This window comes from Mixophyes fleayi, chromosome 4, assembly GCF_038048845.1.
Source record: "Mixophyes fleayi isolate aMixFle1 chromosome 4, aMixFle1.hap1, whole genome shotgun sequence".
In the NCBI taxonomy this organism is placed as follows: Eukaryota; Metazoa; Chordata; class Amphibia; order Anura; family Limnodynastidae; genus Mixophyes; species Mixophyes fleayi.
This window is the reverse complement of record NC_134405.1, coordinates 274,936,926-274,954,090: the sequence shown is the minus strand read 5'-3', so window position 1 is coordinate 274,954,090 and position 17,165 is coordinate 274,936,926. Positions and strand designations below refer to the sequence as shown.

The 17,165-nt window shown below is 40.2% G+C and overlaps 1 protein-coding gene across 2 annotated transcripts in view; it reads left to right on the top strand.

Moving 5' to 3' along the window:
* ANKHD1 (ankyrin repeat and KH domain containing 1) overlaps positions 1-17,165 on the top strand; it is a 195,995-nt gene that overhangs the window by 169,038 nt on the left and 9,792 nt on the right. The window contains exons 29-32 of one of the 2 annotated variants that reach the window (XM_075209750.1): positions 2,565-3,382; positions 3,755-4,114; positions 12,016-12,189; positions 12,465-12,716. In XM_075209750.1, the coding sequence (XP_075065851.1) occupies positions 2,565-3,382; positions 3,755-4,114; positions 12,016-12,189; positions 12,465-12,716 (1,604 nt within the window). Of the gene's footprint in view, positions 1-2,564; positions 4,115-12,015; positions 12,190-12,464; positions 12,717-17,165 lie in introns of both variants that reach the window. The other variant, XM_075209749.1, reaches the window with a different exon arrangement.

Below are 17,165 nucleotides of genomic sequence, written 5' to 3'. Positions count from 1 at the left end.
TGACGGGAAGGTCAGGCATCGCAACCACCAACACACTTGGACTCTCCTTGAGGATTTGTGATGCCATGTCTTTAGAAGGCAGAGTTGTTTGCTGTGTTTTTGATGACAGCTTAACTCTCTTAAATTTTCTAGAGGGGGGGGAGGAGGAGGGCTTAGATCGTTTGGTGAAGCTGAACCACTAGTCATGAACACGGGCCATGGCCTAAGCCGTTCCTTGCCACTCCGTGTCGTAAATGGCATATTGGCAAGTTCACGTTTCTCCTCAGATGATTTTAATTTCTTTTTTTGGATCATTTTAGTGAACTTTGGGTTTTTGGATTTTACATGCCCTCTACTATGACATTGGGCATCGGCCTTGGCAGACGATGTTGATGGCATTTCATCGTCTATGTCATGACTAGTGGCAGCAGCTTCAGCATTAGGAGGAAATGGTTTTTGATCTTTCCCTACTTTATCCTCCACATTTTTGTTCTCCATTATATGCAGCACAAGAGAGCGTACCCCTAAACCACACACACTCGGCAAAGCCTTTAATAATTATATGCGGCTCAGGAGAGTACCACCGGACTGAGCAGGACAGCACCACTGGACTGAGCAGGACAGCACCACTGGACTGAGCAGGACAGCACCACTGGACTGAGCAGGACAGCACCACTGGACTGAGCAGGACAGAGCACAGGACACCACCACTGGACTGAGCAGGACAGAGCACAGGACAGCACCACTGGACTGAGCAGAACACCACCACTGGACTGAGCAGGACAGAGGACACCACAAAAACACCCTCCCTCTTCCCTCCAATGCCCGAGTGAAGATGGCGGCGGAAAGCGGGGAATAATATGAATCTGGATCTCGTGAGATAGGTAGTGTCTAAATTTCATCTGAACCAGGACCTCATTAAGTTAAACATCATCCAGGTGTTAGGTCATCAAGGCTCTGACCGTATCTATGTCAATTGAACTTCATCCTTCTATAGGGCTGGTAGCTCCCACAGTGCTTTTCAGGTTTTTTTTTTTGTTTAGTTGGTTGGTTTTTAGAAGAAATGTACACATCTGCAGAAGAGAAACTGGCCAACGGATAAGCAAGCCGTGGCCAGATGGCTTAAAGCTGTGATTCGGTTGGCCTATATTTCTGCAGGGAAGCCAGTCCCTGAGAAACTTACAGCCTATTCTACCAAATTGGTGAGCATTTACTGAGTGGCGTGGCACAGAGCAACAATCTGCTGTTCTGTCCATACTTTTACAAAATTCTACCTGTTCAATGTATTTGTGTCCAAAGAAGCTAGCTTTGGGCAGAAAGTATTGCCTGTCTGAAAACTGCCACTTGGGGATTGTACGCTCAGACGTCCCCAAGGTAGCATTGTCCACCAAAGTGGTAGAAAGAGAAGAGGATTGTTATACTTACATTAAATCCTCCGATTTCATTTGGGGAACACCATATTTCCACCCCTTTTACACTTTGTTGTATGATTGATTTGATTGTGGTTTCCATTTTTATTTTTTTGGGGGTTCAATTGGTGCTTTATTAGTTAAAAAATAGAGAAACTGAGTAGCCATTGGTGGAGAGGTATAGAAGGAGAGGGGTTTTGATCTAGAAGATTTTTCAAGGATTCAACCAAAGTGCCTACTCCAGCACAAGCTTTCCATACCCCAAGGTAGCAGTGTCTGCCAAATGGAATCAGATTATGTTTACCATAAGCATGACATTCTGTTTTTAATTTAAACATTTTTTGGGGAAATAATTGCGCATTATTATTATTAAACTGCATGGATACCAATATTGATATTGCTGGCCACAACTGTACATATTCACATTATACCCTCATTTCATCAATTCCCTGAACTCCATTCTTGAACATTTGAGAGTTTATTAAAATATTTCTACAGAAGTAATCTTTTCTATATAAAGAGTTCATTGTTACAAAAAAGAAAAAATGGTTGAGCAGTTCTGTTTTACAGTGGAACTAAATACAAAAATGTTTTCTTTTTAAACTGAATTTGCAGCCCCTATAATTTTTCAATGCGACTATGACTTGGATTGGCCATACAATCTCAGTCTTTTAAATATCTAATCGCTACAGAAATACTTTGCTCTAATTTTATATCTTTTAAAGTGATATGAAACCGTTGAATGATTAACTGCCATAACAATTTATTGATGATTTGGTTACTCGGGCGGTGGTTTGGTCTTTCATATACAGGTATGCATTCTATCAACACTTGGAGTTTGGGCGATTCCAGATAACAGTATTTTGGAGCATTATGTCCAAGATATAGTAATTTGTGTTTTTTGAGAATTTGAGGTCTGTCTTGTTTGTTTGTTTTTTTGTAGCAACACATGGTTGTCGGAGAAAACACTTCATGTCTGGGCATATGACATTGCTGAAAATTATTTAATTTTTCTCCCTTTGTAATGTTGTAATGTTTGGAGTTTCCTGAATATTTTTTTTTAACCTTTTCAGCTATGTAATCCTCTTCCACACACACATTTGGTATTCATCTGTATTAACATATATATATATATTTATCTATATACATATTTATATATGTTTGTTTTCACCATAGGGGAGGGACTGAATCCACACGATATGCAGTGCAGCTAATTAATGCCCTGATTCAAGATCCTGCAAAAGAACTTGAAGACTTAATTCCAAAGACACACATTCGTAGTCCCAAATCTATTTCAAATTCATCATCTGGAGCAGGCATGATGTCTTCTAACAGAACTGCATTTTCTTTTGGAACCTCCACTGTAACAACAACACAGACAACTGTTTTGCCAGCTTTTCAGGCATCTAATCGACCAAATAAAACTATACAAGCAAATGTACATCCTCCTTTCCCTGGAACACTTCCATTATCATATACTCATCCACATTTTGCCCTCTTAGCTGCTCAAACAATGCAGCAAATTAGACACCCTCGCTTACCTATGACACAATTTGGAGGAACGTTCAACTCCACTCCAAGCACATGGGGACCATTCCCTGTAAGATCAGCTAGTCCGAGTAGTGCAAATAATTCTCCAAAACACAACAACATTGGCCGCTCATCACATCAAATGGGTAATATGACTCAGATTGGTAGTAACACTGCCTCTTTAGGCAGTCAAGTGTCTGTCTCTCCAGTATCTGTAGTTTCACAACAAATGAGCATGATAAACAGTCCTTCGTCTTCCAGAAAACAGCTTTTTCCTTGCAGCTATAGAACCAGCACTGGAACATCTGTGACCTCTACTGTAACAAGTGTGGGTGCTACAATTCCATCAATGTTTTCTACGACCATAAATAATGGATCAGTCTCCAGCGCAGTTTCTATTGATACACAGCAAGAGCACTTTTTATCTAAAAATGAAGCTTTTTTGCAATCCCTCGGAAATCCAGGTACAATAGATCAGGCAGTTGAAATGTATTCTTCATCTGGAATAAATGAGCTTGATAATCCCACATGCACAAGTGACCAAATATTAGATCAGTCTTCATTAACTCAATCAGCCCAGCTAAACATAAACAATGAAATATTGTCAGGTAGTATTTCAGAAAGAAATGACCCAATGAGTGCTGCTTTTATGAATGATTTAGTATCTACAAATTCTAATAGACCTAAAGTTTCAGAATCTCTACATATTTGCAGAATTCCACAGATAGCTGCTACTGACCCATATGTATCGCATAGAATGCAATATAAAGGCTCACTATACTCAATGATTCCTACAAAACAAATTCGGCAAGAACAACAAGCTTTTTTTGTTACAGATACAGAGTCAAGGGGTAATCAAGATTTACTCCAACAATCAAATAAACCCTCTACATTACCAACATCTCCCATGTCCAATTCCCAAATACAGTTTAATTTGGCAAGCAAACAGTTGTCTCCATCACTTGGACCTGCATTATTCAATCACTTTTCTAGTCTACTTGACAGCCAGGTATCAGGCAGTCAAGGTTGGGGAGGATGCCAGTTGTCTCCACACACATCTGATCTATCTTTCAGCGACCAAAGTACTTATCTAGACAATGCCTTGCTTGGACATATAGAAAATCATCATTCTTTAGATGGCTCTAAAGCACCTGGTTTCAGGTCATCCTTTCAAAGAGTTTCTTCTGGATCTTTGGGTAAGATTTTATTTAAAATTTTTATTTGTATGCATTTATACTTGCTGGTTGTTTTGATTAACAAATAGTACATGTGTATATAGATAAGAGATAGAGGGATAGATATAAATATCCTTTAAAAAGCCACTGTTTTATAACATTTTCAAAAGTCAAGTAAAAAAGTAATGTTTTGAAAAAAAAAATTACATTTTGTAATAGAAGTGCTAAAAAAAAAGTTGACCTCAGTCATCTGGTTTTTTTTGCGGGGAGTTTGAGCACTTTTAGCATTTTTAAATAAGCAAATTAGTTTTGTTCATTGCTTACGCCAATATACCCTTGTGCCGCCAAAACAGCCCTGACCTGTCAAGGCCTCTGAAGATGTACTGTGTTATATGGCATCAAGACATTAACAGTAGATCCTTTAAGTCCTATAAGGTGCAAGAATCTGCCATTTGGTGATGCTCTGACCCGCTTGTCTAGCCATTACAATTTGGCCCTGTCAAAGTTGCTCAGATACTTTCTCTGACCATTTTTTGTGCTTCCAACAAATCAACTTCAAGAACTGACTGTTTACTCACTGCCTAATATATCCCTCCCCTTGACAGGTCCCATTGTAATGATATAATCAATGTTGTCCACTTGTCAGTGGGTTTTAATGTTGTGGCTGTTCGGTGTACAGTGTGTTGTGAAAGTTCATATATGTCCTGCACTTAATGATGAGGAAGTATAAACTTTTACTTGCCACGGAGGGCATGTTTGTCTAATAAGTGCAATTATATTTAGTTGAACTTCTCTCTGCAAAACCTTAAAACTGCACTCCCAGTTAGTACATTCTTGCTAGCGTCCTTTCTCCCAGGTCAGATAGCAAGTGTAGGAAGACGAATGGTGACATATTTGTGTCACAGTAGATCAGCCCCCTGCCACAATTTGCAGTATGGGGGAATCTAAATTACACAAAATGCTTAATTAAGCCCTGCCTCCTCCTTGGATTCGGGACAGTGCTTGCTCTTCTAAGAGGACTCCCTGAAAACTCCCTGAAATTCTGGAGAGTAGGAAAGTAAGAGTTAATATTGGGCGTTATAGCTAATCTTTTTTAAATGGATACTGAGATAGGTGTGTGCTTCTGCTAGACCAGTAAGAAGCTCTATGCGTTGTGCCTCACATTAGTCTACATCAGGCCTGTCCAACCTGCGGCCCTCCAGATGTTGTGAAGCTACAAGTCCCAGCATGCCCTTCCAGCTATCAACAGGTTGTCTACTGGCAAAGCATGCTGGGGCTTGTAGTTTCACAACATCTGGAGGGCCGCAGGTTGGACAGGCCTGGTCTACATGATAACACACCCCTCCACAGTGTCGCACAGTCCTTGCTTTTGGCCAAAGATGTGAGATGTTCTATGGAGCGTCTTGAAAAACTGCTGCCTTTAGCAGCTCCAAGGGCTCCAGTGAGGGGGAGCTTATGGGTAATGTGATTGACCTCATCCTACGTGTGAATGCAGCTTTAAATATCAACTTGCCATTGTCCTTCCTTGCCTTTTAGGATTGCCATCACTTTTGGTAAACTGATAATTATGAGTAGAAACCTGTGCTGTTCACATGTCAATGCTGGAATTTGCCAGCAACCAAGTCAATATTGATACTTTGAAATATTTGCATTTTCAGTTACATTAAATCTGTCTGTTATCACTTAGAATACAATACTGTGATAACATGCACATTTAGCACACTTCTGCTGGGATAAGTACAATTCTAAAGGTGGGTACACACTACAGGTTTTTCGTCTAATAATTGCCTCAACCAGCCGACGTACAACCACTCGTTCGAAAGTCGGGTCAGTGTGTGTAGTGACACGATGGTCAAAAGTCTTCCCGAATTGTCGATTGTCACCTCACTTGGTTGTACCATTCAGTATTTTTGTTCCAATCACCTTTCCATCATGTAGTGTGTATAAATATACGATCGATCCACGATAATCCTCTGATGCTTCCTCGAGCTGGGGCTTCGTTGGGGGGGGGGTGGGGTATGTGTATGGGAATTTCGGATGCCTGTACCTGTTCCACGTAGTGTGGTGTCCACTGACTTGTTAATTAGATGATTGTAACTGAATAGCAATAGCAGTAGTCTATTGCATTGATGCGTCTACCATATGGCAGCCAGTTTAATAAAGTGTAGTGTTATACCAAAACGTTTTTCATCCATACGTTTTTATTGAAAATTTCTCAAGAATATGGGGTACAGAACATATAAAAAAAAAAAAGCGTGGTGAAAGAAGGGGAGGGTAAGAGGGAAAGGAGGAGGATCACTGTGTCCCACCACCAGGGAAATGGGGGAATAGTTGCTCAATGAATGTTATAACAACATTGTGAACCAATCATAAATTAAAAAAAAGAAACATTATATAAATTATGGAACAAGAAGAAATATTACATCAGCAAAATGTAGAGGTATATCCCTAACCGAGGGAGAAAGGGAACCCCATTCGTCTACTAGCCATTCTGCAGGGAGCAAGTAGGGCTGTGTGACTATTGGGTAGAGGAGGAGGAGGAGGGACGGACTGCTAGGTGCTCTGGCTCCTTCTGTGATGTATATGTGCCATTTTAGCCACTTCATAATGGGGGCCGAGGCAGAAACAGAATAAGGCATATCAATTGTCTCCATCTCAAAACTGTGCTGGATTTTTTTAATGATTTTAGAGAGCGTAGGGGAGGCAGCTTTCCAGTTTTGAGCGATCGCTGGTCTGGTTGCTGTCAGGATATCGCCCAAAAGATACTTATCTTGTTTAGTAATAGAGGAGGGATATAAATGAAGTAGTGCTAGGCCTGGGTCCATGTCTATGGGGCCGCCCATGATAGAAGAGCAAATATCGAAAACCTCTCACCACAAAGGGCGAATCATAGGGCAAGGCCAAAAGACATGAAATACATCAGCAGTTTGGTCACGTTAGCGCCAGTATAATTTCGTCTGAGAGGGCCACATGTCATGGAGCCTGGCTTGGGGTAAGATAAAGTCTATTGACCAGTTTGACATGCATCTCTGTATGGTTGATATATTTAGAAAGACTGAAAGAAGTAGAGTAGATGGATGCCCACTGTTGGGGGGAGATGTTAAGGTGAAGATCCCGTCCCAAACCAAATGGGAATTAGGACTATGAGGGACTTGGGGTATTGGTACCAAAATGTTGTTCCCCTCCCACCTTAGTATGTCTTTTCGTTAATCTATCGACTTTGGAGGAGGGAGGGGTTGGGGTATTGGTACCAAAATGTTGTTCCCCTCCCCCCTTAGTATGGCTTTTCGTTAATCTATCGACTATGGAGGAGGGAGGGAGGGCTAGAGAGTGGGGTATTTTAGTATTCAAACTTATCCAGTGGAAAATTTGGGCGTATTTGAGAAAGTCCTTAGCAGGGATATTAAAACACTCTTGGATAAGGGAGGAAGAGGTCCTGAGCATAAAGGTCTTTAAGAAAGGTCAGACCTCTAGAGCACCAGGTAGTGAGGTTGATGTCCGGAATGAATTTAGAGAGGGCCTGAAGAGAAATCTTGCGGGTTGGAAGGGATAATTCGGGATGACGAATTATCAGTCTGTCCCATGTCAGCAAAGCACTCGAGATGGAGAGGAGATGAGCGTTGGGGGAAGGGCGGGTGTTTTTGGGGATCCATAGCAGGTCTGCTAAGGGAAAGGTCGAGTAGGAGCCCCGTTCTAGCTCAACCCATGGCTTTGAATTGGTAGAAAGCGACCAATCCCTAAGGTAAGATAGAATGAAAGCTTCTTGATAAAGGGCTAGATTGGGAAGTATCAACCCTCCCTGTTGCTTGGGGAGAGACATATGTTTGTAAGCCAGGAGGGGGCGCTTTTGTTTTCATATGTATGATCACATTAGTTTGTAGAGTAGATCCATGTAACGTTTAGGCACAACATACGGAATATATACAATAACTTCAAAAGCAACATCATTTTAAATGAGGCGACACGACCCAGCCAGGAGACCTCGTGGTTAATCCAATTCTTATTCAATAACGAAAGACGAAAGATGTTGCAGTAATGGGGCATAGTTGGCTTCAAAGATGTCAGCGGTCTTGGGAGTATTCTGAATACCCAGATATGATAAGGAATCTTGAACCCACACAAAGGGAAACAACTGTTGCAGAGATGCCAGGGGAAGAGGGGGGATATTCACCAGCAATGCTTCCGATTTGGTGATATTCAATTTTTGTACAAAGAAGCAGCACTATAGCGATTAAGAGGAGTTGGAGGGCCCCCAAAGAGGTCTCCGGGCTGGTGACAAACAAATACATTGTCTGCAAATAAACATAATTTGTGAGAAGTTGAATAGAGGGTGATCCTTGGGAAGTCGGGAGAAGAACGTATTGTTTGGGCTAGAGGTTCGATGGCAAGGGCAAACATGAGAGTGGGGACAAGGAACACCCCTGTCTAGTTCCATTGGAGATAGGGAAGGGGCGGGGGGATAAAAGGCCATTGCTAAAAATTCTAGCAGTTGGTCTTGGTATAGTGCAATTATTGAGTGAAGAATGTTGCCTTGAAAACCAAATTTGACTAGTACCTCCCGCAAATAGAACCAGTGGAGCCTATTGAAGGCTTTCTCCGAGCCTAAGGAGAGTAGTACAAGTTCATCTGGAGTGTACTGTATAGAATCCAGGACTTTCAAGATATGCCTAGTATTCTCAGATGCCTGACGGCCAGGAAAAAGAAACTACCTGGTTCGGATGGATAAGATGGGGCAGACAAAAGGGTTAAGATGAGTAGCGAGCAATTTAGCAAAAATCTTCAGGTCAGAATTCAATAAAGCTATGGGTCTGTAATTTTTACACTCTGAAGAGTCTTTACCTGGTTTCAGTATCGTGATGATCTGAGCTTCAGGCATTTTGTCAGGAAACTGCCCCCTTGTAGTATGCTATTATATAGCGCGGTAAAGAGGGGAACAAGGGTTTCTTGAAAGGTAATATAAAAGGAGTTAATTAAACCGTCTGGACCAGGGGCCTTATCTTTTGAGAGGTTTTTTATGACTGCTTCTATTTCTTGAGAGAAGAATGGGAGATTAAGAGATGTCCAGGCTATCGTTGTCTAGAGTGGGGAGGTTTAAATGGGTCAAAAAAAGCTGAGATAACATCAGGGGAGGGTTGGGGGGTACTGCTATTGTTACATAGATTATATAGTTTAGCGTAATAGTCGGCAAAAAGTTTTGCAATTTCGGCAGGGTTGTGGGATTTGACACCACGAGGGTCAAGGAGAGCTTTAATTCTATTGCGAGCCTGTTTCCCTCTTAACTTGCATGCAAGTAGTCTGCTTACCCTATTCGCTAGAGCAGTGGTCAGGGAACAGGGGTAAATTACCCCAAATGGGGTAAAAATGAAATTCCTGGGGGTAATGCTGCCGATTCACATGCTGTCAGTTGGATTGTAGACCCCTTTAAATGTGAAATTGCTGTTGTACCAGAAGGGTTGGCAGAGGCACTTCTTGACCTACGATGCAATAATGAAGCACGTATTGCATTTGAAAACAAAGCAGATCTGTCATATTTTTGGATGTCAACAGATAAAAGGCATTCAAAATTGCACATGAGGAGGCAGTCAAAAAGTTGCTGCTTTTTGCAACAACCTACCTTTGCGAACAAGGATTTCCACTCTAACAAACATAAAAACAAAGCAGAGAAATCGATTGGACACTGAAGACTGTATCCAAATTGCTCTGACATCAAAATGCCCCAATATTGATGCTCTCGTATCAAAAATGAAGCAACATCATTTCTCCAAAACCTGAAGTTTTGAAGTTGAAGTTTTCAAAGAAATTTTGAATATATTCAATAAAATTTTGAATTACAATAATTAATATATGATTTCCTTCCTTTCAAATCAAGGGGGTAACGTTGGCGTATCTAAATATATTTTGGGGTAAAAGGTAAAAAAGTTTCCTGACCCCTGCCCTAGAGCATAACATTTTTGGCGTAGTTTGGTTAATGCTGTATTCATACAGGAGATAAAGAGAGTGTTTAATTGTTTTCTTACGGTATTTAGTTCTCTTTGTAGCAATTTAGAGGAGTGTAATTGATTTTGGGCCTCTAGTGTAGCTAGTTGAGACTCGAGATTTTTGGAGATTAAGGTATTGTTTTTTCATACAAGCACCAATTTGTATTGCCTTAGCCCTAATGACTGCTTTTAAGGCACACCAATGTGTGGTCACTGACATGTCTTCAGGGCTATTGGTTTGTGTGTAGAGCGATAAGGCTTCTGAAAGGGCAGTTCTTTGTTCAAGAGAAGTGAGAAGATACAGAGGCATTCTCCATGGCCTGGGGGGAATCCTGGTTTGGTGTAGATTCCAAGACCACACAACTGGGGCATGGTCAGACCATGTGATTGCAACATAATGGGTCTGTAAATATTTTACCAGAGTCCACTTGTCGGTCAGGATCAAGTCAATCCTGGAGTAAGTGTTGTGAACAGCTGAGTGATAGTTATATTGTCTGGCCCCTGGTGGGTGTACTCGCCATATGTCCTAAAGGTAATATTCTGCTAGTAATTTGCGGAACGCCAATGAAGGTCCCAAGTTAGTCCGAACGCTACTTGAGGTAGAAGTTTGTGATTTATCTAGCTTAGGATCTGGGGTTATATTAAAGTCACCCATAATGATCAGGTGGCCCTGTTGGATTTTAGACACCTTCACAGAGTGATTTCACAAAGGGGATCTGGCGAGAGTTAGGGGTATAAAGTGAAACAATAGTTACTGTTTTCTCATCCAGTAGTCCCACCAGGATCAAGTAACGCCGCAAAACAACATTTTTGTGTGTATTGCTAATGTCTGCCATTTTAATTTGGTACCTGTACCACCTTATTACATTCTTTTGTAGAGCAAAATATGTGCATGTCAGAATGGCTAATTCTATTACAGTATTTATGTATTGTACTAGAATAAAAACGTTGTTTGTATTTTGTATACATGTGTATTGTACCTGTCTGGTTGTTTTATGCGTTTGTGAGTGTTAATTATAGTGAAAGCTCTGCCCCTTTATGCTAATGTATTTGGTATATTGTTACATGACCCGCAAATGTCGCTTCAGTGTGTATGAAATTAAAATCATTGTTCACGACAACATGGCTGTAAAAAGTCGCTAGTGAGATGATTGCTCTTTCCTTTATAGTCTAAAACAGGGTTTCCCAAACCCAGTCCTCAGGTCTCCCTAACAGTGCAGGTTTTGCGGATCACATGTGACATAATTAGGACCACCTGTGGATCTGTTACAATGTGTTAATCAGTAATGAATACACCTGTGCTCCAGCAAGGAGATATGGAAAACCTGCACTGTAAGGGAGCCCTGAGGACTGGGTTTGGGAAACCCTGGTCTAAAACAAGGCTAGTGCTTATGCGGTCTATGGACCAAGCGATCGGATGTTAAATCGATCGGCATAAAAAGTTGGTGGAAAATTAGGCAGTGTACCTAGCTTTACTACCTAAGAAATAGCTGTATGTGTCACCAAACACCTATTGAGACATGCAGTAACTAATTGTCATTGTTAATACAGTGCCACCATATATTTAGCACCACCATATTGCACAGCTGTTTACAGACAATATATCATTGTTCACTTTATTGGAGCTCTCTGTCTAAATTCTCTATTACACAAACACATTTAGTCTAATTAGACATTAACCTTCCAGTATGTTTTTAGACTGTTTGTGGAAACCCACGCAGACATGGGGAGAACGTACAAGCTCCATACAGATAGTGGCCTGGTTGTAATCAAATCTAAAAATACTGTTTTAAATTTGTTGTAATGAAGGGAAAACTCCTTTTGAAAGAAAGTTAAATAATTAAAGTTGAATATTTTATTTAACTGTGTTTATTTTAAGAAAATTTGCTTTAATTTTTTTTTTTAGGTGCAAGTCTTCTTTAACTTGTTTTTTGTTGTTCATAGCTACATCGTTTGATGGTGCAGACACCTGTTCACTATCCACTACAATGACACCCACGAATTTCACATCAAATCATCATGCAAGTCAAGTGTTTTTTCAGGGGCCTAGTGTTGGCACTCCAAACTTTAATAGACAGCATTTTTCACCTCATCCTTGGACAAATTCTTCCAGTTCGTGTATGTATTTGCCTATGAATAGTTAAACTGTAATAATGTATTTTTACGTACATTTTAAATCATGTTATTGGGTGAAGGGTGTTAACATAACTATTTGACATGAAATGCCATAATTTTAATCAAGATTGGCCATTTTAGGAAATTTCTCACATGTAAATTCTAAGTATATTTCGCAATGTGTTTTATGTACTCTTGCCAGTTTAACTTGCTTTGTTTCCTGATCTAGACATATAACATTATTTGGCATACTGTAATTGGTAAATTTAACATTACAGGTGAGTCTCCTGTTCCATCAGCATCTACTGGTTCCTCTTCACCCTTGTCATCAATATCGGCTCCTCCTTCGCTGGGTCAATTGCAGCCAGTTAGTTTGGCAAATGATCGCAAAATACCGCCACCTATTGGAACAGAAAGATTAGCACGAATTCGTCAAAGTGGCTATTTTACTTCCTGTGCTTTGGGAAACACGTTTTCAGCTCCTGTTGGACACACTGGCATATGGTCATTTGGCGGAAACAATGGATCAGGTATATATGATTACAAAATGAGTTAAGATGAATTAAAACGTTTTCCTTATAGGATCGAATTAGTGCATGAATCTGGAAGTAGCAATCTTTTTAAACATTATTATTATTTTTATTATTGGTAAATAGTGCCATCATACTATGCAGAACTTTGCAGAGAATATTTAATCATGAATGTTAACTCTCACCCCTGTGGAGCTTATTCTTTTCACCACACACTCACTCTACTGTCCATTTAGTCAGCAGCCAAGTTAATAGGAAACCAGACTTTTTGTTTTGTTTTTTATTTGACACTTCTGGTGAATGACCTTTGCTCTTCTACTAACACATTTGGTGCACATAATCACCATTCACCAATCATGCAACAAAAACTGTTAAATATTAATAACCTTTTTTTTTTTTTTTTTTTTTTTTCAGTTGTTCGTCACTGCATTAACTTTATAACTAATTTTATTACTATACATTTATAACTTAACCTGAGTGACTAAGCATATGGCTTCTCAATCATTTTAACTACTCTGCATGGCTTTAGTGTCTCCTACTCATGATCTTTGCTAAATCCTAATACTTACATAAAGCATACCTCCCAACATCGTCAGCCTGTAAATCGGGACATTAAAGGTTTGGTGCATGTAAACAATTACAATGTCACACTTTGGAAGTGATAGCGTCACTTGAAAATGTTTGTAACTCTTCTGAAGCATTTAGCTCCTCCCATCCCCTAAAATACCCCCATAACCGTGTCCACAGCAAACTGAGACTATACCACCAAAATTGGAAAACACATGACATTTTTTCTTTTTTCTCCTATATATTGCAAACTTAGTGTTACCCAGCACTGTATACTAATTTCTTTTTATCTTTTATCACTCAACTGCTCAGTTGAGTTTAAATCTAGATTTTGGTGTCTGCAGCCAGGGTGACAGCTGAATTTAAATCAAATTCTCCAGTCAGGCTCTCATTGTGGATGTTATACTGTTTTCCGTGATCGCCATAATCTAGTGACCTTGTCTATGTTTTTTACCAGATTCTGGTTTATTTGAATCTATAACTTGGTGACTGTCATCAGAGTTCTTAGAGCGAATGCATATAAGATTTATTTGGTACAAGTCCCATCAACTTTTACACGATATTTACCCAGGTTGCCTCTTAATTCAGGCCATCTGGGTAAAAGTAATAGGAATTCTGCATAAAGTCATGTGCTTTCACCCATAAGCCCTTTTAGTATGAGTTTTGGGCATGCCTTATTTAGGTATTATTTATTTATTTTTAAAGGTCTCTTAAGACATGTAAATGGAGGCAATCTTGTAATACTTTAATACTGGTGGTCTAGTGTGGTTTAGTGAGTCTAGTGTAGTTGTCCAAAATTGATATATGGAATTGTTTGTTTATTCCTTAATCATATACCGTATCCTCTGATGAATAGCTTTGCACTTATGGATTTCCTTTACACAATAAAGGGTGAACGTTACATAACCTTTTCATTATGGTTCTCATGTGTCAAGATATTGTCTTGAACATACAATATATATGTGATTATATATTAAGTGGATAATTTTTATACTGTCAGTCGAATTGTGCTCGGTGATTGTTTGCTGCCTGTGTGACTTCCCCCTTCCTTAGGCTTTATTATCTTATCTTATTTCCTTGCTTGTACCCAATATTTTGCCATTTTGTTTAATGGGAAAATACATTAAATCTTTAAATTAATTCTTGCTCTTAAGTTTTGCAGCTTGCTTCTATAGCTTATCTTACACTGATCCGGAGCAAATTGCTCTGACCATTGAATAACTAGCAACATTTGACTCCACTCACTCCACCACTCAGAATTTATTCATTCATAGCCAACACTAACAGTATCATAAGAAAACCTGTGAACAGTATCTCTGATTACACCAAACCATATTAGTGGGGATTAGTGAGCAGATGCTTCACATTTGTCTTTATTTCATAGCTGGTGAGTTAAATCACACAGCAAACATTGTATCACAATATGGCTAGAAAGTGTGTAGGAAGTACACTGGAAACCTTAGAACACAGTGATCTTACACAGCACAGAGACCAAGATCATTGCTTTTCACCATGCAGAAACAATAATTCTTTGAGAATCTGGTTTAAAAAAAAAAATAATAATTTCAAATTTCGATTGCAGGAGCCTCATCAGTACCATCAAAAATACTAATGATATTGAAATGAAAATCTTATAGCAACCAAGTGGTCAAAATTTTGTCAGCTTAATCGTGCAGCAAGGAAATAATTTATATATTGCTGTTAATCCAAACTCTTTCCCAAATATCATAACAGTTGGGTTTTGATGCCTAGGACATTCTAAGGTGAACTGAGTGGGAGGGCAAGCCATGTTGTGGGGGTGATTCTTTATCTATGTACAGTGTGTCATGCAATATATATTCAATTGCATCCACCCAGCAGTTACGTGTTCATGGAAACTATTTGGGTCTTGTAGTCATTACATACCTCTTCATGTCAACAAAACTATTTTGTAGACGGTGGTACTCATTACCACGGCCACATTAAATCCGACAAGCTTGTAAACGACTTTGAAATAACGATGCCTATAAGCCCTACACTAATCAAATAACTAGTTGCCATATTTCAGACATAGACTTTGTCCGGCGCTTGAAATTCACGCCTACTGTACCATACGAATGTGTTAAACAGCTACAGTGTGAAATTCCGTCATTTAGTATGGGCAGAGTGAAAATGCCGGTTTTAAAGCGCCAATACCCGGACCCCACGCCTATATTCCATTATACAGGCGTGGGGTTCGAGTATTGGCGCTTTAAAACCGGCATTGGAGCACATGTGCGTGTTTCAGAACATGTAGAGAGAGTATCTAGGGCAGGGTTGTCCAACCTGCGGCCCGCGGGACGCATGCCGCCCAGCACGCCTGTAAATGTGGCCCAGAAGGAGTTTTGGTTGTGGAAAGGTTGCAGCACTGTTAATGGAAAAAAAAAATCCTGCAAAAAAAAGAAAAGAAAATACTTACCTTGCGGTCACACCGTCACGTCAGCTGGTACTCCGGCTCCCTCCCTTGTCTCCTCCTCCGTGCGGTGCTCGCAGTGAATGTCTGACGTGATGTCATGCCCAATATCCATTGCGGAGCGCAGCACTGAGGAGTCACCCGCGTGAGAAGAACAATCAGCAGCACAGAATTGGAGAAAAGAGAAGAGGACAGGGGATTTTTTTTATTATTTCAAGGGACGCTGACCAGTGAATAAAAGTCATCTTGTCCTGGAGCATCATGGACCTTATCTCCCTGCTACATACTTCTACTTGTAATACTAATGGGGCATTATATATTATTCTCTTGGCCCATTAGAAGTTGTTATTCCTTAACTAACATAGTGGTGTAATTAGCAAAACAGGTCACAATTTGGGGTCACAGTGATGTATAAGTCAGGTACCACAGGCCTGGTCAGGGCACCCTGATATACAATGCCTGGCTTAAATGCACTTTATTGATATTCCATTGAAACAATACAAAAAGTGATTATAGTATAATAACTAGAGAGGATTTTTTGAACAGGGCGATTGAAAGGTAAGTATAGGGGGATTTAAAAAAAAAAAAAGTGATGTGATATAGATATAGAGATATATATATATATATATATATGTTAACTATGTTTTCTATGGTTTTTTTGGATGATCAGCTATCGTTATTGTTAGTGTATCTTTGTGCGGCCCAAACCAACTCGTCGTCTTCCAATGTGACCCAGGGAAGCTAAAAGGTTGGACACCCCTGATCTAGGGGGATGGGTTAGGGTAGGCTATAATGAAGAGGTGAATTTTCAGAGGGTGCTTGAAAAATTGGAGGTTGAGGGAGAGTCTGGTCAAGTGTGGCAAGGCGTTTCACAAGTGGGGAGTAACATGGGAGAAGTCCTGGAGGTGGGAGTGCAAGGTGATTATTGTAAAGGAGGAGAGGTATAAAGCAAATAGACGTTGAGCTGGGGTTTATCAAGTGATGAGGTAGAGATGTGTGAACGGGAATCTCTGATGAGGGCTTTGTAGGTGATAATGAGCTCCTTGAATTGCATTCTGAAAGGAATGGTGTGCCTGTGAAGAGTTTTGCAGATTGATGCAGCTGGAGAGGAAGATAAACCTCATCAATGTATTCAGGATGGATTTTAAAGGTTAAAGGCATGTGAGAGGGATAGCCATCTAGGAGGAGGTTGCAGTATTCAAGGCTGTAGATTTTAAGAGAATGGACACGGGTTTAGGTTCCATCTTGAGTGAGAAAGGGGCATATTCTGGCAATGTTTTGAAGGAGAAGGCACAAAGACTGCCTTGGAGACATCGCCTCAGTTTCACTTCACATATACAAAGTTCAAAGGGGAACAGGGGAGAGAGTGGTGATGTCGTCCGTGAGGGCGACGAGGAGAGGGATAGTAACGAGAGAAGTGGTGGAAAGAGAGAAAAGGAGAATTCCTAAAA